The sequence below is a fragment of the Poecilia reticulata genome, chromosome 14 (genome assembly GCF_904066995.2).
Source record: "Poecilia reticulata chromosome 14, P_reticulata-male-v2, whole genome shotgun sequence".
Taxonomy (NCBI): domain Eukaryota; kingdom Metazoa; phylum Chordata; class Actinopteri; order Cyprinodontiformes; family Poeciliidae; genus Poecilia; species Poecilia reticulata.
The window spans coordinates 24,382,673-24,404,783 of NC_088843.1; the positions used below are offsets into that span (position 1 = coordinate 24,382,673).

General features: G+C 39.0%; 2 protein-coding genes across 4 annotated transcripts in view; one reads left to right on the forward strand and one right to left on the reverse strand.

The window, feature by feature from the left end:
- Positions 1 to 13,068, forward strand: part of lig3 (ligase III, DNA, ATP-dependent) — a 16,863-nt gene extending 3,795 nt beyond the window's left edge. For 2 of the 3 annotated variants that reach the window (XM_008428509.3, XM_081615278.1), the window contains exons 5-21: positions 60 to 211; positions 1,257 to 1,423; positions 2,344 to 2,421; positions 2,492 to 2,660; positions 3,227 to 3,382; positions 4,024 to 4,155; positions 4,236 to 4,315; positions 5,008 to 5,095; positions 5,172 to 5,249; positions 6,037 to 6,160; positions 6,809 to 6,951; positions 7,041 to 7,115; positions 8,027 to 8,173; positions 8,295 to 8,442; positions 9,985 to 10,064; positions 10,150 to 10,227; positions 11,472 to 11,938. In XM_008428509.3, the coding sequence (XP_008426731.1) occupies positions 60 to 211; positions 1,257 to 1,423; positions 2,344 to 2,421; positions 2,492 to 2,660; positions 3,227 to 3,382; positions 4,024 to 4,155; positions 4,236 to 4,315; positions 5,008 to 5,095; positions 5,172 to 5,249; positions 6,037 to 6,160; positions 6,809 to 6,951; positions 7,041 to 7,115; positions 8,027 to 8,173; positions 8,295 to 8,442; positions 9,985 to 10,064; positions 10,150 to 10,227; positions 11,472 to 11,705 (2,129 nt within the window). In that variant the 3' untranslated portion in view covers positions 11,706 to 11,938. Of the gene's footprint in view, positions 1 to 59; positions 212 to 1,256; positions 1,424 to 2,343; positions 2,422 to 2,491; positions 2,661 to 3,226; positions 3,383 to 4,023; positions 4,156 to 4,235; positions 4,316 to 5,007; positions 5,096 to 5,171; positions 5,250 to 6,036; positions 6,161 to 6,808; positions 6,952 to 7,040; positions 7,116 to 8,026; positions 8,174 to 8,294; positions 8,443 to 9,984; positions 10,065 to 10,149; positions 10,228 to 11,471; positions 11,939 to 12,984 lie in introns of those variants that run through there. The other variant, XR_535440.3, reaches the window with a different exon arrangement.
- Positions 10,363 to 22,111, reverse strand: part of rad51d (RAD51 paralog D) — a 23,650-nt gene continuing 11,901 nt past the window's right edge. Inside the window, exons 4-11 of the mRNA XM_008428510.3 lie at positions 18,022 to 18,103; positions 17,755 to 17,889; positions 17,109 to 17,204; positions 16,912 to 17,002; positions 14,383 to 14,453; positions 13,963 to 14,118; positions 12,842 to 13,030; positions 10,363 to 11,698 (exon numbers count right to left, since the gene is read on the reverse strand). Coding sequence (XP_008426732.2) covers positions 12,872 to 13,030; positions 13,963 to 14,118; positions 14,383 to 14,453; positions 16,912 to 17,002; positions 17,109 to 17,204; positions 17,755 to 17,889; positions 18,022 to 18,103 — 790 coding nt within the window. The 3' untranslated portion in view covers positions 10,363 to 11,698; positions 12,842 to 12,871. The remainder of the gene's footprint in view (positions 11,699 to 12,841; positions 13,031 to 13,962; positions 14,119 to 14,382; positions 14,454 to 16,911; positions 17,003 to 17,108; positions 17,205 to 17,754; positions 17,890 to 18,021; positions 18,104 to 22,111) is intronic.

Genomic DNA, 22,111 nt, shown 5'->3' on the forward strand with positions numbered 1-22,111 from the left:
GTGAGATTTTACCCTGTTTGTGTGTTGTTGTTTTTTTTATAATTTTTTTTTTATAACAGATAAATTCCACGGAGATCTTTACCTGACGGTGAAACTGCTGCTGCCAGGCGTGGTGAAAAGTGTTTACAACCTGAACGATAAGCAGATAGTAAAACTCTTCAGCCGCATATTCAGATCCAACCAGGAGGACATGGTGCGAGATCTGGAGCAGGTCTGTCCAGCAACGTCCAAGTTTGATCTAAATCATTGAACTGCGAATTATAACTGCATTTAATCAGATTTTTAAACTTATTGGTGGTTTTATTGAAGGACCAATGGGGAAAACAGACTAAAATTCCCAACAATATGGACAGTTTAGGGGGTTTAAGCTTCATTAACTGGATTTTTTTAATAATGATAAATTAAAATTATTTCAAGAAATTTATGATAAATGAAGTGCTGTAAAAGCATCTTTTGAACCAGTGATGCACAATATGTCGACATTAATATCTATTGGTTGATTTTATTTATTTTTTTTTCTTATTTTTTGCATAAAAGTATCGTTCTGATAAGTAAAACTGGGCCGATACTAATAACTGATGTTTGTTTTCATTTTGTTGCCCTTATGCGTTTCTGGAGAGCTGTGTTTTGGTTATGGGGCAGTAGCATCCAGGTGGAGTGAATTTACTTTAAAAAAAAAAAAAACTTCATTGGTGATAGATTTCTTATGAAAATTAAATTTTATTTTGTCACAATGAATTCCATTTGTTAAAGTCCCCAAAACTGTCTATATATCAAGATTCACTTTACTCCATTGTTTGTTTAATGAAAGCATAAATAAATATGCAAATATGATTAAATGCACTTACTGTGAGCAGCTTAGTGATACAAATCACACTTTATTATGTAACTGGTGTCCTAAAGAAGCACATAACAAATGGGAATGTTTTCAAGAGCAGCGTTTGTGTTGGTGGAGCTGTGATGCTGTGACACAGAGCCATACAGTTGACTAAAACAGATGTAATAAATAGTTCTTATTGACACTTTTATTGTTATGATGCTACCGCTAAGCATAGCGATGAACATTGTAGTTCATATCGCCTCTAATGGAAGCACGGCTAGTGATAATGCAGTGCGTGATTGTGGCGGGTTTAACTGAAACAGAAGAGCGATGTCAGCGGAGTGAAAAACGTCCATCAGTTATCAGCCCAAACAGTCATATTTGTTCATTCCCGTTTTAAACTGCTCCCATTCTTGTGTTGTTTTTTTTCCTGAAGGGCGACGTGTCAGAAACTGTGAGGATTTTCTTTGAGGAGAGCAAATCTTTTCCTCCTGCTGCCAAGAGCCTCCTAACAATCCAGGAAGTAGATGCGTCCCTGATGCGCCTCGCTCAGCTCACGAAGGAGGACGAGCAGCAGAGCGAGCTGGAGAGCATCGCCAAAAAGTAACGTTTTGTCCTGTCAGACTGGGAGGCAGAACCTAAAACCACTGTTGTTACTGCTCCTGTTAGGATACAACACTTCCTCTCTGCTCTTTGTTCTTGTGGCTTTTTTCCTGCTTTTGATGTCTGCCTCCAGCATCTCCTGCACTCACTCATGTATTTATTATAAAGACATGGTTATTTGACTTTCTAACCCACACATCAGAAAGAAATGGGCAGACTGGATTTATCTGTCATACATTTAGGTCTGCAGTAAATGCATGACTGAGCTTCATGTGACCATGAAGAAAAGATCTGCTTTAAGTATTTAATGTGAATTTGCTTAAGTAGTTAACATGAAATGTGGTTAATTTATAAAAAGATGCCAGATTCTTCTTCTCAAATTATTTGCAGGGAGGGTAAAAGAGGAATGTATGAGCATGTTAAACTTATGCAAAAGTGACTTTTTTGAGCTTTAGATGAAGTTTTTATTAAGACAGAGGGGAAAAAAAATAGGAAAAAACAAAGATGAGAAAAGGCAAATGAACATCGTTAAACGACAAAAAATTATGTTACATTGTATAATCAAATAAGTTGGTAAATTTCTTTTAATCTTTTGAATATAATATTTGGCACAATAATTCCTTAGTTTTATTTATTTCTATACTTACTGCTAATTTTGGCAGCATCCGTCTCCTATATTATTTTAAAAATTCTTCACTGAATAATTCAAGTAGGTTTTTTTTACATTTTGCCTTTTTCAGTTATAGATCATCCTGCTGCATTTCAGAAATTTTCCATGTCTTTAACAGCCAATAAGTGCTCAGGTTGCTGTATTTAGCTTGAATTGTAAAAACCTTACGCACACAAACTTTCATCTGCTTCCTGCAGTCTGTCGCTCAGTTGTTGACCATGTGTTAGAATTTCCTGCTTCTCTTTCCCAGGTGCACCAGCAACGACCTGAAATGCATTATCAGGCTAATTAAGCACGACTTGAAGATGAACGCCGGCGCCAAACACGTGTAAGTGTTCGTCCTGGTGCGCCGCCCTCATGAACAGATTGAGTTTATAAGCTTCTGCTCCTTCACTCAGGTTGGATGCGGTAGATCCAAACGCGTATGATGCCTTCAAGGCCTCCCGTAACCTTGGCGACGTGATCGAGAGGGTTCTGAGGAACCAGCAGGACGCCTCCAGCGGCTCTGGACCCAGGAAGCTCCTGACCGTGGAGGCGTCGCTCATGACTCCTGTCCAGCCGATGCTGGTGAGGCCCGACTCTGTGACATCACACTTCATGAACCTTTCTGGGTTTCCTTTTCCATCACGGCTTAGTTAATAGACTGCTAAGTTATTCCCTCATTCTTTAAGCTTATTTCTTTTAGTTCTAACATTTATTACCTCTTTCAAGTAGGGAAGTAAAGCTGAATATGACAGAGTATTGGGTCCAGCTTTTTTGGCAGAAATCCTTTTTTCCCCCTGAATTTCAAAAGTTTAAAATATTCAAAATGTACTTCTCTGGCTCTGAAATTTCTTAGTTTTATTTGTAGAAAATTTTAGCTTAATCTTAAGATTAATCAACAATAAATCAGTAGGTGATGTTCTTAGTAGTTGACGATTAGTTAAATAGTCCTTTCAGCTGTAATTGGTTTTAATTTGTGGTGAAAACAAACGGATGTGACACTTATTCATCATCCGTTTTTCTTATCACGTAAGAAAAACATAACAAATATTCCCAACTTTGTGTTGATCTGTTGCATAAAATCCAGTAAAACGCACTGAAGCTCGTCTGTCTGTGTTTTTTTTTTTTTTCTGTTTTCTGTGTGATTCCAGGCCGAGGCGTGTAAATCCATCGAATACGCCATGAAGAAATGTCCCAACGGGATGTACTCTGAGATAAAATACGACGGCGAGCGCGTTCAGGTCCACAAGAACGGAAACACTTTCAGCTACTTCAGCCGCAGCCTCAAGCCAGTGCTGCCCCACAAGGTCGGTCCTGTTAGTCTGACATCAGTTTGTAGCTGCAAGATCTGCTACTTTAAAAGTCCCACTTTTCAACATCGCAGCACCTAAACTAGTTACTTGTCATGCTTTTGCACTCTCTGTCCACTAGATGGAGGTGCAGTGTGGACTAAAGTATAAAAGTGCAGTGCAAACGTTTTCCAGAAGTTTGAATTTGGACTTATTTTGGTGTCTGAGGAGCAGTTTTAGCTCCCTGGAAGCTACTTACCAATTCAGCCCGTTATCCAAACAGCTGATTAAGTGCTGGAGGTCTGTAATTAGGCAGTTTATGGTAATGAAAGGTTAGTGAAGTGGGGGAGAGACTGCAGTGTAATTACAACAGTTTTCTGTAATTGTAAAATTATTCTGATTAATGGAAACACAGAAGAAGTGACTGAATTATTTCCAGTGAGAAAAGCAGAGTTGGGATTTTAGCTGTTTCACTTCCGCTCCCTGGTGTCTCCTCAGATTTTAAAACCCTTTGACAGAAATTAGCTACTGTTTTGAAATCCTAAAATCTGAATCTGAAATTGTGAAACCAGTCATTATCAAAACTACCTGGATCCAACCAGATGTGGAAATGTTTTCTCCCAGATGTTGAGCAATAAAATAAAAGTTGTGCATTTCAGGTGGCCCACTTCAAAGAGTACATCCCTCAGGCTTTCCCCGGCGGCCACAGCATGATTCTGGACGCTGAAGTCCTGCTGATTGACACAAAGACCAGCAAACCGCTGCCGTTTGGCACTCTGGGTGTTCACAAGGTAAGAACCTCTCCTGCTCTTTTCTTTTTCTCTATTGATTCAGTCATTGTAGCCAGACTTCAAACTTCTCTTTCTTCCAGAAAGCTGCCTTTCAAGACGCCAACGTGTGTCTGTTTGTGTTTGACTGCATTTACTTCAACGGTGTGAGTTTGATGGAAAGGTACGTTTTTCCTTTTTCCATGTAATAGTCTAGGATTTAACTGAATAAAAACAAATCCTGATATTTATAAACAGTTTACTACATCATATATTTCATCTTTCAGTCTCCTTGAAGTCACACCTGCCATCAACTATACTTCATCTTGTTGCCCTTAAGTAAAACTGAGGCATTCTAGTATTATTTACATCATTTGGCTAAAGCCATGGTTAGTGGTAATATCACATAAGGGAAAGTGATATTACCACTGCATGTTAGAGGTATTGTAGATGAAACTTGAACATTTATGCGTTTCAAAAATCAGAAGTTTGTCTTTTGGAACTTTTTTTTTTTTTTTTTTTGAGAAAATCCCTGAGATTATTCTCAAAATGTCAGTTTTTTTTTTTTTTTTCCAATTTCAGAAATTTACTAAAAACCATAAATTAATTTCCCTCATCTTTATAAACTGTGAAGATGAAGTTAAGTAAAGATGAAACTTGTAAAGCATTTAAGTCAATCCCTCTTCTTCTACTTGTAGGCGTTTATATCTTAAGATCAAAAATAGCCCAGAAATCAACAAAAAATGTAGATTTGGGAGTTTGAACAGGAAAACTTAGAGGGAATTAACTTTGCTGTAATCTGCGGTTTGGTGATCCCACACACAAATGAATAATGTGAAGTTGGCTTACTCTTCTCTACTGGCGCGTGTCCTTCAGGCCACTCTGCGAACGCAGGAAGTTTCTGGACGACAACATGGTGGAAGTCCCAAACAGGATCCTCTTCTCAGAGATGAAGCATGTCACGGTAAGTGCCAAGTCAGGCTTTCTGCTTCGTCTCTGTATAAACCTGCAGATTTATATCCTGTCTGTGTGCGTTTTAGAGGGCAGGAGACCTGGCGGAGATGATAACTCGCGTCATCAGAGAAGGACTGGAAGGCCTGGTGCTGAAAGACGTAAAGGTCAGTGGAGAGAAAAACATTGTCGGGTTGATCTGTGAGTGAACGGCTGAAACCTGCAGGTTGTTTTCCTGCTTTCGGTCTGTTAGGATCAGCAAGAGGATGTCCGTTTGCTAATTTTTTATCTTCAATTCCTTCAAACATAGAAGTTTACACACATTTCCTCAGTATTTGGCACAGTTGCATTCTAAAATATCTCCAATCAAGTGTTTTGATTAATATTTACCCATTCCATTGAAAAACCTGTTCCCCTCCTCGCCTGTGGTGGCGCTGCACCAAGTACCACTGAAGAAAACATGAAAACCTCTGAGCACAACTTCCTTCTTCACAAAATGTAAACAAAAATGGAGTGGTGTCAGATTTTAGCCATTGTATGATTTTATTTTGTCTTTAGTAAATGACCACAAGCCAGTTCTCCCACTAGTGCTAGAATAGTGTGTTTGGTTGTATTTACCCAGAATGCCCTGTGCTGCTCCCTGCTTTTGGAGCGGTCTCCTGCCCACTTGGCATTCACATATGAACTAAGACCCAAGTTTGTAAGTGGACGGGAGTTTGCGTTTTTTGGTCCACATTAGAGTTAGGTTACGCATTCACACTCTTTAGTGTGTGGAAACTTTTAAAGCTGCAGAAAGTAATACAATAAAACTAGTTATACTGATCCTAACGTCAGACATTGGTCTGATTTTATGTCAGATGGTGGAAGTTATGCGTTTTCAGTGTCTCTAAGGTTTTGGTTTCAGCTGTAGTTGAAGTGGTGAATTAATCCAGCTGGGCTTCTTCTATGTGTCAGGGAAGCTATGAGCCGGGGAAGCGACACTGGCTGAAGGTGAAGAAGGATTATTTGAACGAGGGAGCGATGGCCGACACGGCAGACCTGGTGGTGCTCGGTGCCTTCTATGGAAAAGGATCAAACGGTCTGTAAACGGTTGAGATCAAATATTCCTGTGAGATGTTTAGATGTCCTCATTAAATTTTAAAAATTTGGAAAAATGTCAAAAGGGAAATAATTTGACTGGAACAGGCACTTTTCATCAATACTAAGGAATTATCGACTTAAAACAAGCTCCTATAGCTTGCTGAAAAGTTACTTATAAGTTAGTACACTAGAAATAAAACAAAACTAAGATATTTGCACTAGAAATTAGACATTACTTTGCAAATTTAATCATTTATATTTGTCTATTCTGCTCAGGACTTTTCTTTTTTTTGAGGGGGTGCTTTTACTTTTTTGTGGCCACTGAGTGCATAAAGAAGGACTGTGCGTTCTGCAGGCAGCAGTGCAACACAGTGCTGCGCTGGGAATACAAATGAGCATTGGAGCACTTCATGTGAAAAATATGCAGATGTAATGTAATGCATAAGGCGAGGATGCCACTGGGGAAGGGAGATTTATGAGGGGGGGGCAACGGGTGTGAAATAAAACTGGGAACACAACAACGGGGGTTCAACTCTCAAAGCAGGGCTAATGAAACATCTCATGAGGTTTAAAGACGACGTAAAAAAGCAGGAACAACAAATGTAGAGGAGAGGGAAGAATAAATATTCCCCTTCTTGTCCACCAGGGGGCATCATGTCTAGCTTTCTGATGGGCTGCTACGACCCAGACTCGAAGAAGTGGTGCACGGTGACCAAGTGCTCCGGAGGCTACGATGACGCCATGCTGGCCCGACTCCAGAAGGAGCTGGATGTGATCAAAATCAGCAAGGTCAGAGGAGGGCCCACTTCGAGGCTGCTGGAATATGGAGCTGATGTAATACTGACAAATATTAATCTGTCATGTCGCTGTGTGTGTAGGAACCGGGGAAAATCCCCAGCTGGTTGAAAATTGTCAAGAACTATTATCCTGATTTCATTATCCGTGACCCTGAGGTGAGATTTTAACATGCTTAAGTCTGGGTTAGAGTAAAGGTCTTCAAGTCCTTTAGATGTATAGATCTACATTACTAGATAGGACAGCATCCATTAGATACGATAGCTAGTGGCGTGGATCTGCTGGTGCCATTACTACACAGAGTCATGGTTGCTAAACCACACTGTTCCCATGGAGGAGGAGCAGGAATCTGTCACAAAAATGTTTATGATTAGATTTGTATAAAATATGACTTAAATGAACGCTGAGAAAACTGCTGATGTTTTCCAGTCATTATAGTCTTTGTCACTAGCTGAGTTTTCATATCATTGTGCAATTCAACGTTTCAAAGATAAATTTGCTAATAAAAAAAAATGTTTTGATAAGTTTTTGTCCTAGGTTGAGGTAATTTTTTTTTATTTTTTAGCTGCATCAAAATTGGTTTATTGGAAACACTTTTTGCACCACACAGGTCACATGATCAACAACTGGTTGTTGCCACTGGTGCAAACTACAAAGACGACAAATGACTTATGCGAACAAACTTATTCAAACGTGATTTTAATTGCATTTCTTATTTAATGGAAGCATCACAATTGCGACTTGAGCGTACTTGTATTAGAAACATAGTTAGTGACAGCATAAGAAATTACTAAGAGCAAAAATGTTTTGATATGTAAAATACGTATTTTTCCTAGAAATAAATCTATGAACAGTTTGGTTTCTGTCAGGTCTCTCAAGATGTAAAAGAGTACTAAAAACATTTTGCATTTATATTGGACAATAATTTAATATTTCTGCTGTAGGAGATATCGGTTGCTAAATACTTTAGAAAATAATTTGTTCTATTTGATGAGAAATAACTGTTAAAATCGTCAACGGTGGGCCGTGTCTCAGATCTACCTGCTTGTCTCCGTTTCCTTCCCTGCAGCAAGCTCCGGTCTGGGAGATCACCGGCGCAGAGTTTTCCAAATCAGAAATGCACACCGCCGACGGCATCTCCATCCGCTTCCCCCGTATGACGCGAATCCGCGACGACAAGGACTGGAAGACGGCCACCAACCTGCACCAGCTCAGGGTACCACTTCAACATTGATCACCCAGCCTCTTCCTGCTTAGTTTTAACAAAATGGCCACCAGAAGGCTTGATAGAAGGGTTGAAGACACCCGACCTCTGACCTTTCCATCCTTCTGTCCAGGAGCTGTTTCGCATTTCGAAGGAGAACTGCGACTTTAAAGTGACGGCGGGTCCTTCCACGTCCGACGACAAAGGCTCGTCGGGAGGAGACAGCGGGGGAAACTCGCCGTCGTCCTCATCCAGCAGGAGCGCTCCGGCTAAAAAGACGAGTGAGTCTGATTGGTCAGATTCTCACAGTGCCGATCAGATTTAATGGCACCTCTGGTAGAAATCTCAGAAATATCTTCAGATCTATTTTCATTGCAGAAGAATATTGATTTCCTGGAAAGAAAATCACTTTAAAATCTACCACAATCATTGCTCCCTCTGGTGGCAATACTGAGCATGACAGAAGAGTGGAAACCTTTTTTTTTTTATTTATTTTTATTCATTTTTATGCATACAACCAAACATGAGGGCTAGGACAGGTAGCAGGCAGTCACACTGATGACCACAGACATTTCACTGTATGGAGTCACAAAAAAATTATGTTCTGTGACTCAAGACAGTTGAGGCTACCACTAACTGGCTGCTAATATACCTTTGCTAGCTAGCTTTTTTTTTTTTTTTTTTGCATACGTCATAGAGAAATGCAAATTTATCACCAGTTTTTTCATTCTGTGCAAAAAAGTCTTGACCTCTGTGAGGTTAGAGAGCAGCAAAATGTTATTTTCTTCTGTAAATTTCGGTCGTAATACAGTCTTAAATTTAGTTTGTAAAGGTCATAAAAAGAGTTTGTAAAACATGTAGAAACTCTGTTTGGCTCTCAGTAATTGGTCCAGAGCTGTGAAAGCAACATGGTCCTTCAGAAAATAAGCTGGGATTCTTTATTACGAGGTCTTGATAAACAAGAGTTCTCTTTGCAGCCTCTTATTAAGTTAATCTTATTGGAAATGTTGGCGAGCTAATAATTGTGGCAACAGTGATTATTAGAGATTTGACTGCTGCACTAGAGAGTTAATTTACTCTATGGGTGCTGTCAACAGGATGGGAGGCTGCGGCAGTTCAGTGAGAATCTCAAGCAAAAAACAAAAGTTGTGAAAACTGAATTTCCAGATTGTTCTGAAATTGCGATGGGAACCAACTTTGGTCATTGTCCTCAGGCTGAGCAGTGTTTTAGATTATTTATAAGGAGGCAACTTGAAGTTTTTCAGCTGATGTTGGTCCTCAACCTCTTTGTAGGTACACCAAGCACGATTTCCAAACATTCTCATGTTTTATTAAAGAGGTCCAGGTTTGCTTTAGGGGAAGAAACTTCAGCAAAACTCAAAATAGAGTTTTTTTCTGACCAAAGGGAACCCCTCCACCCCCCACCCCCCCAAAAAAAGATCCAGGCATCAGGATGTGCATGGTTGAATATGTAAACGCTGTACATGCCCAGAATGACCACCAGAGGGCAGAAGTAGTCCCAGCATCATGAGTTACAGACAGTTGCTGGAGCATCTGACAGGAAACTTGTTGGGAGTTTTATTTGGTTCATGGTCTAAAATTGGAGCAGAGATGTAAGTTTGCAACCTCTACTTCCTGTTTATTACAGGCATGCACAGCGCCACCATCTGGTTGATTCGTTCCAAACCAGTAGATGAAAACAACTGATTTGTTTTTTTCTTTTTTGCGACATTTTACAAGTTCAAAATTCGATGGAAACATATCTAGTGGTCGATCGCCTAAATTAATAGAAGAAAATGGTTTCTTCTTGCTTTCCTTCACAGGTAACAGCACTCCTACCAAACCAAAGGCTCTAAAATCAAAACCTCGCACTCCCACCTCTCAGGCCTCCAGCGCCAAGAAGGTACTAGCTGCATCGCGACACACACTTCACAACATTTACACACACTCTGCGGGGGAAGATGCGATAAGGTGTCCCTTTACTGCAGGTGAAGAGCGAGGAGAGCATTCAAAGCAACGGACAAAACAAAACGTCTTCCCAGCTGCTGCAGCCAAGGAACGACAAGGTTGGTCCAAAATGTCTTCATCTGACCAGGTCAACCTGAACACTTAGAATTGACCAAAGAAGAGAAGTGGTAGTTTTAATGCAATAGAAATTTATTTTAATGTGTACATTCAATTAAGTCAAAAACCAAAATGAATAAAATTCAATGTTTTTATTTAAGATTCTCCCTTAAATATAAAAGTCCAGCTCACATGAGTATGACAAATCCATCGTCAAGTTTAAATTCTCAACTTGAAGGGGAATAAACAGGTACTGATTTTTCAGACTTTGGGTAATTTTATATGATCTGCAGCTAGTTTTCAGTAAAGAAATGTTCTAATCATATCTGCCAGTGGGCTGCTGCTCACTTATTTTCAGATATTAAATTTTCTTTTTTTTAATGATTACTTTAAATATACATTAATGAACAACATTTTAGCTGTACTGCAAAAACACAATCTTACCAATTATTATTGTCTAGTTTCAACTGCACTGACATACAAGAGTTTAAGTAAAAGCAATTCCTAAAAATTTATTTTAAAAAAAGTATCAGTTCCACTGGCAGATTATTTAATTTTTAACGAGACATTTTTTTTCTATGTTCTAAGTAAAATCTGCCAGAGTAACTAATACTGTTCTGATCAATATTAAGGAACTGTTGTGTTAAAATAATCTCCTATATCTTGCTGAGAAGTTACTTGTAAAGTTAGTTTAGTCTTAGTAAAAGTAACGATATTTGCACTAGAAACTAGACTAAAAATACTTGGTAAGATTTTGTGTTTTTGCAGTGTACTGTAGTAGGGAACAGGAAGTTGGAACAAAATGTGGGAACAAAATATGCTGTAAACTGCTTGTATTAAAATCTGGATAAATGCTTCATTTAAAGAAGAAATATGAATATTTGACAGTTGTAACAAGACAAGGATCTGAGGAAAGTTGACTAGAAACTAAACATAATTCCGATTAAAGCGATGTGAAGGTTGTTCTGTTTCTCCCTGGAGCTGGACTGAGAACCCGTTAATTTAAGTTCAGTTTATTTCCATTAGGAGCTTCTTGATTTCAATGAACATGACATTTTTTTTCCTTAAGTATTTTCAGCTCTTATATAAAAGAAAGAAATGCTATATCATAAACACCTCATTGTGAGAAAGTAGGTCTTGGGGGGCAGCGGGGGACAAGCGAAAACCAACTTAATGTAGGATAAAGCAGATTTCAGTTTTGCAGTGAACCTTGTACCTGCAGCTCATCACTCTGTGCTCCTTCCAGACGCTGCTGGACATCTTCAGCGGGGTCAAGCTCTTCCTCCCCGACTCCGTTCAGGACTTCGACAGGCTGCGGCGGTACTTTGTGGCGTACGACGGAGACCTGGTGCCAGATTACGACTCGGCCTCGGCTACACACACGCTGGGCGACCCGCAGGGGGGCAGCCGGACCCAGAGGGTTTCTCCCAGCTGGATCTGGGAATGCATCCGAAAGCGGCGAGTCGTTCCTCCCTGCTGAGAGGAAGACACGATGAGTGTTGGGGTCGGGGTCGCAGGGCAGCTCTTCAGTTCAACGTTCTCTCAGGTCATTTTTTATTTAAGCAGCAGACACTAAGATTTAGATTGGAGGCTTTTTGTTTGGAGAATAATGATCCCAATGAAACTTTTACTAACTAAACAGGAGTTGACTTTTTACTACAGAAGCAAAAAAGATCATGAACTGCAAATAAATATTGGTGAAAAAACTGAAAACATTTGTTTGTGATGTTTTTCTTTTCTTTTTTTTACAGAAAAAAACTGCAAAAATGTTCTAGTCTTGTGCAAATATAGTTTTGTATCATTTCAAATGTAACTTTTCAGCATGACCTTGTTTTAACTAAAAATAAATCCATAGCACTGATCAAAATCTTCCAGTTATACTGGCAAATTATTTCACTTATAATATGGGAAAAATGTTTTATTATAATTGAAACAATCTGAACTGGACCTTCTTCATAAACATTAAGGATTTTATTTTTTCTTAAAACAAGATCCTGTACTGTGTTGAAAAGTTACTTGTTGGTTTTATTTTGGGCCACATTAAGCTCATGAATGAACTCAGAAACCAGAAATTTATTGCTAAAACTACACAAACTGTTCAAACATGAACTACACGAAGGCTTTGCTTCCAGCCGGACGATTAGGTTAGAATGACCTAATCAAAGTCTGGACTTAAATCCAACTAAAAAAAGAAAAAAAATCAGTTAACAGTTCCCCATCCAATCGTACAGCACTTAAGCTGTTTTGCAAAGGTGCATGCCACACTTTTCAGATTTGTATTTGGAAAACAAAATAAGTTTTGCTCCACTTCTCGATTATGAATTTCCTAATCGCATAAAATCCCAACAAAATACATTAGTTTATTATAATGCATCAAAATGTAAAAAATTATTTAAATCCATCTTTAACTGATTTATGTGGATTTCTGAGTGAATTTAAGCTTCTCATTTTCCTTCCTTGTTCCATTTAACCATTTCCTGGTTAAATGGTTCCATTTAACCAGGTAAATGTGCTGACACTCAGCAGATAACTGTCAGGTCATTAAATCGGCTGCATTTAAATCCGTCACTTTTCAAAGGAGCACCTGAACCAGTCCATCAAAAACTCCAAACGAACCTTTTGGTTGTTGCTGCAGCGTTCCTCCGGTCAGGTGTCGGTCTCATCCAGCTTCCTCTTTCCTGACGGCTCTCCTCCTTTTTCTCCTCTTTCTGCTCCTCCTCCTTTTTCTCCTCTTTCTGCTCCTCCTTTTTCTCCTTCAGCTCGACTCCACCATTGCAGGTCAAAATCCTCCTTGATGAGACAAGCCTGACACAAAAAGCAAAATTAATTCACTGGACGCTCGTTTGTTTCATCTGATGTTTTTATTTTTTAAGTTAAAGTATCATGATTCAGATTACAGTATTGAACTTTTTTGTTTTAATAGAAGCTAGATGTTGTCTGCTCTTCTAGGACTATAGAGCTTTTAAAATATCCAATAAATATAGAATAACTTTTATCTCAATGAGTAAACAGAGAACTAAAAAAAAAAATCAGGAATTTGAATTGCAGTTATTGCAGTAAAATAAACAACCTTTACAACGAAATTGTCTAATAGGGTTAGTGTCAGATCAGTAAAAGTAGAGTTAAAACAAATTCTCAAGAACATAATCTTAACTCCCCAGGTGTTTTTTTTTCCAGCAATGGGGCATATGACCTTCCAACCACCTTCAGAACTGAAGAAACATTTTGGATCAGAGGGAAAAATCTCCAAGAACCAAAAGAAGTTCAGTTGCTGTTGCGTACAACCGATGAAGAAAACTCGGCTAAAAATACCAGCAGGAGTCTACAAAAAGTCACTGCTGCAAGTTATTTCAGATTTTTATGTGTCTACAAGTGATTTAGGGCATGTGCACTTTATTTTTAATTATGGTGGTACGTCCTTTCCCACCTGCCTGCTTTCGCATTTTGCACAAAGTCAGCATGTGGGTCCAGCTTGTAGGTAACAGCCTCTGTGTTCTGCATGTAAATGAGCAGCATGACTCATTATTTACAGCCTGTCTTTATGAATTAGACTGATGCGTCTGGTGTACTTTTCTGCTAAAATCCAGCCTGGAGATGTTTTTAAATGGAAATCAGGAGTCTTTATCAAACCGGGCCCGTGGGCAAACAACTTTGTGCTCTCCATTTTAACAAGATGTTTTGACAACAGCAGAAAGCTTCTTCTGACAGAACCGGCGCCGCCGCTGCTCCTGGCGCACCTGTCTGGAAGACTTGATGAGCGTCGCCGAGCGCCGACCCGACGCGCCGCTCTCAACTCGTTCCAGCAGGATTCTGGTTCTGGGGACGTGGCTCCATGACACGCCGAGGCCCGGCCGCGCTTCCCCGCTGCCGCTTCTCGTTACATGGTTGGTCACCTGCGGGCGCAGACAGCATCCCGTTTCAGTGTTTTATGGCTTATTACACCTTTAAAACAGATAAAACCGGCTCAACACATGAAAGGAAGGCTCAAATTGATGTGGAAAATCCAGCACAGTTCTAAATTACGGCGGCTGCACGCTTTTTCTTTTTTTAACGGCATTTAGGCGTCTTTTTTTTTTATGTTTGTTTTTTTCTGCACCAACGGTGGGAATGAAGCCTGCATTCAGAGCAGGAAACATCAAGGACTGAGTCATCCTTACCAGAACAGCAACACTGAAGTCCTTGGCCATCGTCTTCAGAGCTGCTGCCACTTGTATCATCAAGGACATGCCTGGAGGCGCAGGAAGTTTTGGAGAGGTTGGAACATGGAGAGAATATGTTCATCGTCCTGAAGTTATACTCTACAGCTGGAGCCAGGATTTAGATAAAGCTCTCCATGAAGTGATAACAATATTAGAAGTTTGGACATTACAGAGTATTACCCAGAATAAGAAGAACTCTTAACAGATTATTATTATATACGGTATATTTTGTTTTACTATTTTGTAAGGTAAAAGTCAACACTCACTAGAAAGATTGTTTAGTAAGCCTGTCTTAATAAGCAGTAAATAATTTCAATTAAATCGAGCTCAATAATTTCCATTTGTATGAATGTTTGGTTTTTGTGTCTCTTGCTACTAAAGAATAGCTTCAGACTCAACTAGTCCATTTTTTGAATTACAATTTTGTTTGCAGAGACTTCAGTATCTATTTTATTTGTTTCAGTTGTTTTTAGTTTTAGATATTTCAATTGCAAGTAAGTAAAGTTTATTTATAAAGCGCTTTTCACAGACATAAAATCACAAACTCTGTACAATAGAGATCGACCTTAAAACCATAAAAAACATAAAACCAACATAAGAAACCCAATAAAATCAAGAGATAAAAGCCTGGGAAAATAAACATGTTTTTAGTTGCTTTTAAAAACCTTCATAGATTCAGCAAAATGGAGCTGCAAGGGCCCGACTGAAAGGCCCCGGGCCCCTTTAGTTTTTAACCGTGTTCATGGAACAACCAAAAGATTCATGCTGAGAATGAAGACCACGAGCAGCAGAATATTTAGTTAAAAGCTGACAAACATAATCAGAAGCCTGGCCTACATGGACTTTAAAAAAATTTTTTATTGTCTTCCAGTGTTAAATGGTGATTAGAAATGAAAGTTTATTGATAATTGACATGGAGTAGTTATTGTGCCATTACCATTATATTAGTAGAAAAAGGTCTGGAAACAACATTATAGTTTATTGCAATAAGTCCTGGGACGATTTATCATCCAGTAAAATGTGTCATGACCGTCCAGCGGTTTGGAACATCTCACTGTGGGACTGCAGGCGACGGCTTTACAGCTGATCTATTATGCTTCCTTCAACATAGAAAACCCTTGAAGGTCTATGGGCTGTACAGCACAAGTTCACGCCCCCCCAGCTCAACATTTATGTGAAAATGGCTACAAACAGATACGCGATTATACAACTGTACATCTTTGACAAGCAGACATGGAGCCTCCTGTACAACCAACAAGAATGCAGCAAGTGGACTCTGGATGGGAAGTAAACAAACACTTGTCTTTCCCAGCAGCCATTGTACAGCACATACAGCAGTTAAACCAGCTGACCAAACAAGCTGGAACTCAGCTTGGGTTGCTAGGAGACGGGCCAGTGTCTGTAAAATGTGACTTATGAGGATTTTGAAATGACATGTTTTCCAACACTAAAATCATGAACTTGTCAATAAATGTCTGGGTGTTTTGTTTCTTTTAGCACTTGGGCTGGTTATAGAAGAAGTAGAGGCCCAAATGGAAAGAGAAACGTGCAAAATGTGAATTTCTCATAATGGGTCGCCTTTAACAGCTCATCTGAGGTGACAGAGGGTTTGTTAGGTGCAAGTCATCCACAGCAATGCTTTCAGGAGCAAACCAAGCAGGTGATCAGATTATGCCTTCGTCTACCGCCCTCACAGGTGAACTTTAACCACCTGCTGCTGCTTCGACGGTTTAGCTGAAGCTGTAGAGGCGCACAAGTCAGGGGGAACGGTGGGACTCTGACCTTCTATGATATTTTCAGGCTGCCAAGTCCAGAATTTGTCTTTAAAATTAAGTTTCTAGGACTTCTGTTCCTAGAACAGAGGATTCATGCCTCTGTAAGGTCAAGAAGAATTTAGGTAATTCAGGTAGGAAGAAAAGTTCAGTCTAATTCAATTTCAGGCAGCGAGATTTAAAAAAAGTGGATTTTCTTTTCTTAGGTTTATGAAAATATGCAGCTTTTACCAGAAATGACATTTTCCAAATTTGGGCTTTTGTGAAACTGCAGTTTTAACATCACACACTTTTAAGGCCTTCATACAGAAACCAAGCACTTTCTAAACCTTGAAAAACATTCCAGCTGAAATTCACTTTCAAGGATTTCAAGCAGATGTACGAACTTTGTTAATCGAGATTCAATAAATACATTAAATGAATAAGCAATAAAGCTGAATGAGCTCAATTCATTTCAAGTCTGAAGAGAAAAGACGAGCTCAAACATCTAACTTAATAAACTTCCTTTTCTTCTGTATTCATCTACTTTACCTTCAATTACACTGTGCTGCTGCTGCTGTTGCTGTTATTTCCAACGTTCTTTTCATGTAAATGTCAGACTTCTGAAAACACACAGGGCTCCTTTCTCCACATTCTAACCACAGATGAAATCCATGCAGATGTGAACACAGCCCGGTTGTGCCTGAGTGTGACAGAGCAGCAGAGAGACGCTCACCTTCGTTCTGTTTGCCTCCCAGCAGAGGAGCGATAACGGCTGACACCGAGTCCACGATCAGCGCCTTGACAGAGCCGCTGCCGACACACGCCTCAACACAGAATGTGACACATTTAGTCAGCTGAAAGGTTTAACCCCCCATCCCCTCTTTCCTGCAGGTCCCGGAGGTGCAGCTGGTGCGTTTTATGCAAACAAACCTTGTGAAGGCCGCCGCCGCCGAGCCCGTACAGACAGTCGAGCAGAGCGCCGACGTCAAACAGGCGGAAGGTGTGAATCCTCTGAAGAGCTTCCATCTGCAAACGAAAAGTTTTCACTGTCAGCTGATTTCACCTTAAATATATTATTATTTGTGTAAAAACAACAAGGACTTAAATGATTAATCTAGGGCTTTATCGATTAAGTGATTACTCTGACTGCAATATTCTGCAGTTTTCACTTAAACTTTTTTCTAATACAAATATTAGAGAATACATTAAAAAATGCGAAAAAAAATATTGAATTTTTTAAAATATATATATATAAAAAAACGTTTACAGCCTAAAAGCAATAACATAGCAGGCCTTTAGTGAACACTTGAACATTGAACATTTGTGGCTAAAAAAAAATTACTTCTAATATCATTTGAAAAGCTCAGCCTTTCTGCTCGACTTATCGATACAGTGAGGAACTGATCTGTTGACTCTTATGGATGAGACGACTGGAGAGCATAAGGAATTTGAACCAGGTACCATATTTTGTAGAAAAGGTTTAAGCAGTTTAATGAAAAATCAGCAGTGTGCCATTTTTTTAAATTCCATTAATTGTCTGAATAATGGACAGATTAATCACCATCCAGCAGCTCACCTGCTCGTCTGTGTTGTTGGTTTCGCTTTGCAGCATCTGCAGCAGGCGGCTGGCGGTGAGCCCACCTGTTGTGTCGATGTAGATCACACTCTGCTTCAGGTGGTACGCGATGTGCACCGCAACACCAAAGCACACCTGAAAAACACACACAAACCGGTGAAACTTTCTGAAACGAGAGCATCGCTTCTGCTCTAGAAGAAGAGATTCAATCTGGCTGGAGGGGCTGAAATGATCTGCGTTACTGGAGGAGGTCGAGGAAGTGCTCACCTGAGATTTGCCGCTTCCTGGACCTCCCGTCAGCTCCGTTATCTCGCCCGTATACAAGCCTGAGTCCAGCAGTTTATCTAAGCTGCAAGAAACCAGGTACAACTCATTACTCACAACTGGCACGTGGGGGGATAAACTATTAGCTTCAGATTAAACCACACTAAAAACTCTGGGTGGGTAAACATGTAGATTCTTCTTTTTAAATAGTGGTGAAACAATTAATCTGATTCATTGATTATTGAAATAATCGTCTACTGATTTAATCATCGTTAAGTATACAAACTCAAAAGAAAGACCAATTGCTGAAAGAACACCCTCAGAAAGTAATTAAGCTCAAACTTCACAAAAATATGTACTTTTGCATTTATGATTAAAAATAAAGCAAAAAAAAATAAAAAATTGTTTGTAAATATGTAAATACCCAAAACTCCTGAAGTGGCAGTTTTAGTTTCAACAATTAATTGGTTATTATAAATGACCAGATCAGCTCTACACCGTGTTGATGTTAAGTCAAGCAGGAAGGGCTTTTCACATGTTGATGTTAGAAATATTTTTTAGCTGCAGATGCATCCATTGCTACAAATGATGTAGCATTCAGTAAAGCAATGCATTGCTGTTACATTTTACAAAATACAATCTTCTTATTTAAAAAAGGAACAGATTTTTTTGTTTTTTTGCATATGAAGGCTTGAATATAAAGCCTAGCACACTGAGCTGGACCACAGCCAATCAAAAGGGAGGTCCCACTCCATCCCTGATTGGTTTAGAGAACAATATGGGCCTAATGTGTTTTGTTGCACCTCAGGGTAATTGTCATGTTTGGAGATTTTTATTTTCTTCTCTCAAACAAGTGCAAGAGTCTGCAACCTTCACAACCTGAGGAGGCAGTTAGAGCCGCAAACCTCACATGACTTCATGAGGAAAAAAGAAAAAAAACACAAAAAATGTATAATTTCAATGTATAATTTTAGATATGTACTACAAGAAATTTGAAATTTTTTTAAAAACACCATTTTATTTTTATTTTTAGGTTTTAAAATGAAGATAAACATTCAGCAAAAAGGCAAAAGATCTTATTTTTTATGTGGGATAGAAAAATATGTAAAATGTGAAAAGAGGACCGATTCAATCTAATGACAAGAAAAACAGATCCACAACATAAGTAGTACTTTTAGGGTCATTTTTTGTGGAAATTCAATGCAGAATAAAGTAGAACTACACTGAAAAACTGTTAAAAACCTGAATTTGTTACGTCTGTCTTAACGCATCAGCATCAAGTTATTATCAGTTGAAGGACTCTGAAACAAATGATTGTATATTTTGAAGAATGAATCACACAGACTGAGCTGGTTACATGAGGTCTTGATAACTCTGGAAGTTTTTTTCATTAAAGCTGTTTTTCCTCATAATTTTCAGAAATTCTCCTGGTAAGATTGTCTTTATTCTGTTAATATTATGACTACAATTCAAATAAAGACTTTTTGAAAATATTTTCTGTCTTTTGTCATTTTTATTTTTGGAAAAGAAAGCAAGAAAAAAAATACAATTAATTAAAATTGACTCTGGTATGAATTTATTTTATTTTTTTTTTCATTTTTAAGTCATATTGCCCAACCCTAGGAGCAACTATTAAAATGTTTGATACCCGTCTGGAAAACTTATTGTACAATACCAGAATCTAAAACACTAAAAGCTAAATATTGTTCTGCTGTTGCTGATTCTTTATCTGCACTTAAAGGTTTATTTATGAGCAACAGACTCAGGATTCTACATCTGATTGAGTTGAATTAAAAGCACATACTGTCTGACTCAAGTAGTCATTTTTCTGCTGGAAGTTCTTCTTTTACCCGTAGCAACAGATCTAAAATTGATGAAGCCATCCACAAAATGACTAATCCATGCATAATATTAGAAAAACTACTTGAGGAAGTCCTCCAAGCTGAGAACATTTTAAAACCCTTTTGCTTTTTGATCACGTATAAAACTAACTAATCCATCCAAACTGGATGTGGGAGAGAAGTAGTCACTGTAAGCATCATTTCGCTGCATCACTTAAAAAGATGTTTGATAAATCCTCAGTGTGCCAAACTGAATCCAACTATTTCTGTGACATTTACAATTCCCTTAAAGGAGCTCTCACTACGACTGGCTCCTAATTCTTCATCTTGTCCTGTCAGGAAGTGAAAGGGACTCCTTCAACTCTGGGCGGCGAGACGCAGCGACTGAATACTGCGAGATGGAAACTAAATATGAAGCTGAACAAGAATAACGAGGAGAAGCAAAAAGACGTTGGTCTGGGATTAGGAAGCAAGGCGTGACGGCGTTGAAGGAACGTCAAGAGTTTGTCACTGAGAGGATAAAACGGAGACAAAAACAGGAATAATCTCCGTCTCTTGGCGAGAGTGAAGCTTCTGAACACGTTGGTGAACATTTGCAATGAAGATTTCAGGTGAACTGAAGACAGACAATGCAGTTGGATGAAGCTGAATCCTTTTCATAGGCATTACATGGTGCAGGTCTGCCCTTAATTAAGGATGGCAATTAGTTTGCCTAGAAGGTCCAGTACATTTGGACAGGAGTGAATGGGTATTTGAACCAAAACAGTGGACTCTGGTCCACCTACAAACCTGGGTTTCGGTTTGGTGGAAGTGAACTCTGGTGCAGTCCCAATGAATGATGGGAGATCGCTCCAAAAGCAGGAAGTGGACTACACCGCAGGGCATTCTGGGTAAATACAACCAAATCAAGAGCACTATAGTGCTAGCGGGAGAAATGGCTTTTACCGAAGACAAAAGAGAAATTCTACAACTGCCAAAATCTGACGGCACTTTATTTTTAATTAGCTTTCGTGAAGAACATTGCGATCATGTCTTTTTCAAGATTTTTGTCGTTTCCTTCAGTGGTTCTTGGTCAGGTGAGGAGGTGAGCAGGTTTTTCAAAGAGTTTGGTTCATTTGGTCACGGTGCAATGTGAGAGCAAACCACGCCATTAGAAAATGTAACGTTACAACTTTGGTCCCCAATCAAACCGAGTCCACCACATTATCAGATGTGAAAACATCCTTAAGATAAGTTAAAATAATGCAAAGCTGCTTAATTGCACAGATACAGACGCTGCATAACTAAAGGAACATCTTGTCAAGATGATCTATGTAAATATAAACTATCACTGTCCTGGACAGGTGGACTTCAGAAATATTAAAACAACTTGCCAACTTGAAAGATATAAATAAGTCCATACATTGAATGTCTAGTTCTTTTTACTGCACAAATAAAATTGTTAAGCTCTGAAACTTTTCTAAAACAATAGAAACAGCAAATGTGAGATATAGCTTCAGCATAGATTTTTTTCCACATACCTGACCTTCCCCAAAAGGTCTCCTTCTTAGAAAAACAACAGTATCGATCATTTAAAACAATGTCACAACTTTTTAATGAGAAGTCTGTGAAAGTAGCAGGGTGATCCGTTTTGGTGGTTTGCTGCATGTCGGGTTGTATGGAAACATGAATACCAACAGATGTTTCATATACCTGAATAAATGCAAACTCAAGCAGAAGTGTTTTGTCTCACAGCTTCTCTATAGGTCACTGTACTTTATTTGGGATTGTATTACTCTCTTGTCAAATGACAAAATACTTGCAAGATATAAATAAGTTCCTTGTCAGTTTTTTTTGGTGTTTTAATTTAAAACAAGAGAAATAAAAGCGGTTCTTTTAGTCTCTTCATGTAACACTTGATCGCTCCGATTCTCTGTGATTACAGTGTTTGGATTTGTCGTAGTTTATGTACAGACCGCAGCTCTTTATTTCCTTTCGTATTACTTGTGGTGAGAAATGTGACAGGAATCCACTGGAATTTACAAAGCCAAGGTCTTCCAACCAGAATGTGAAGCATTCAGTTCCCCCAATGTCGCTGTGAGATTGTCAAAAGAAGAAAATCTGTGTGGACAGACTTATTTGCATTATTGCTGCCTGTTGTGACAGTACAGTGGAGACGGCTGAGCTGTTGATGGAACATCAAATTGTGTTCTCATAAGGACTCGGCAAAATGAAAGTGATTGCCCTTGAAAAGTCACAGATTAAAGAGAAAA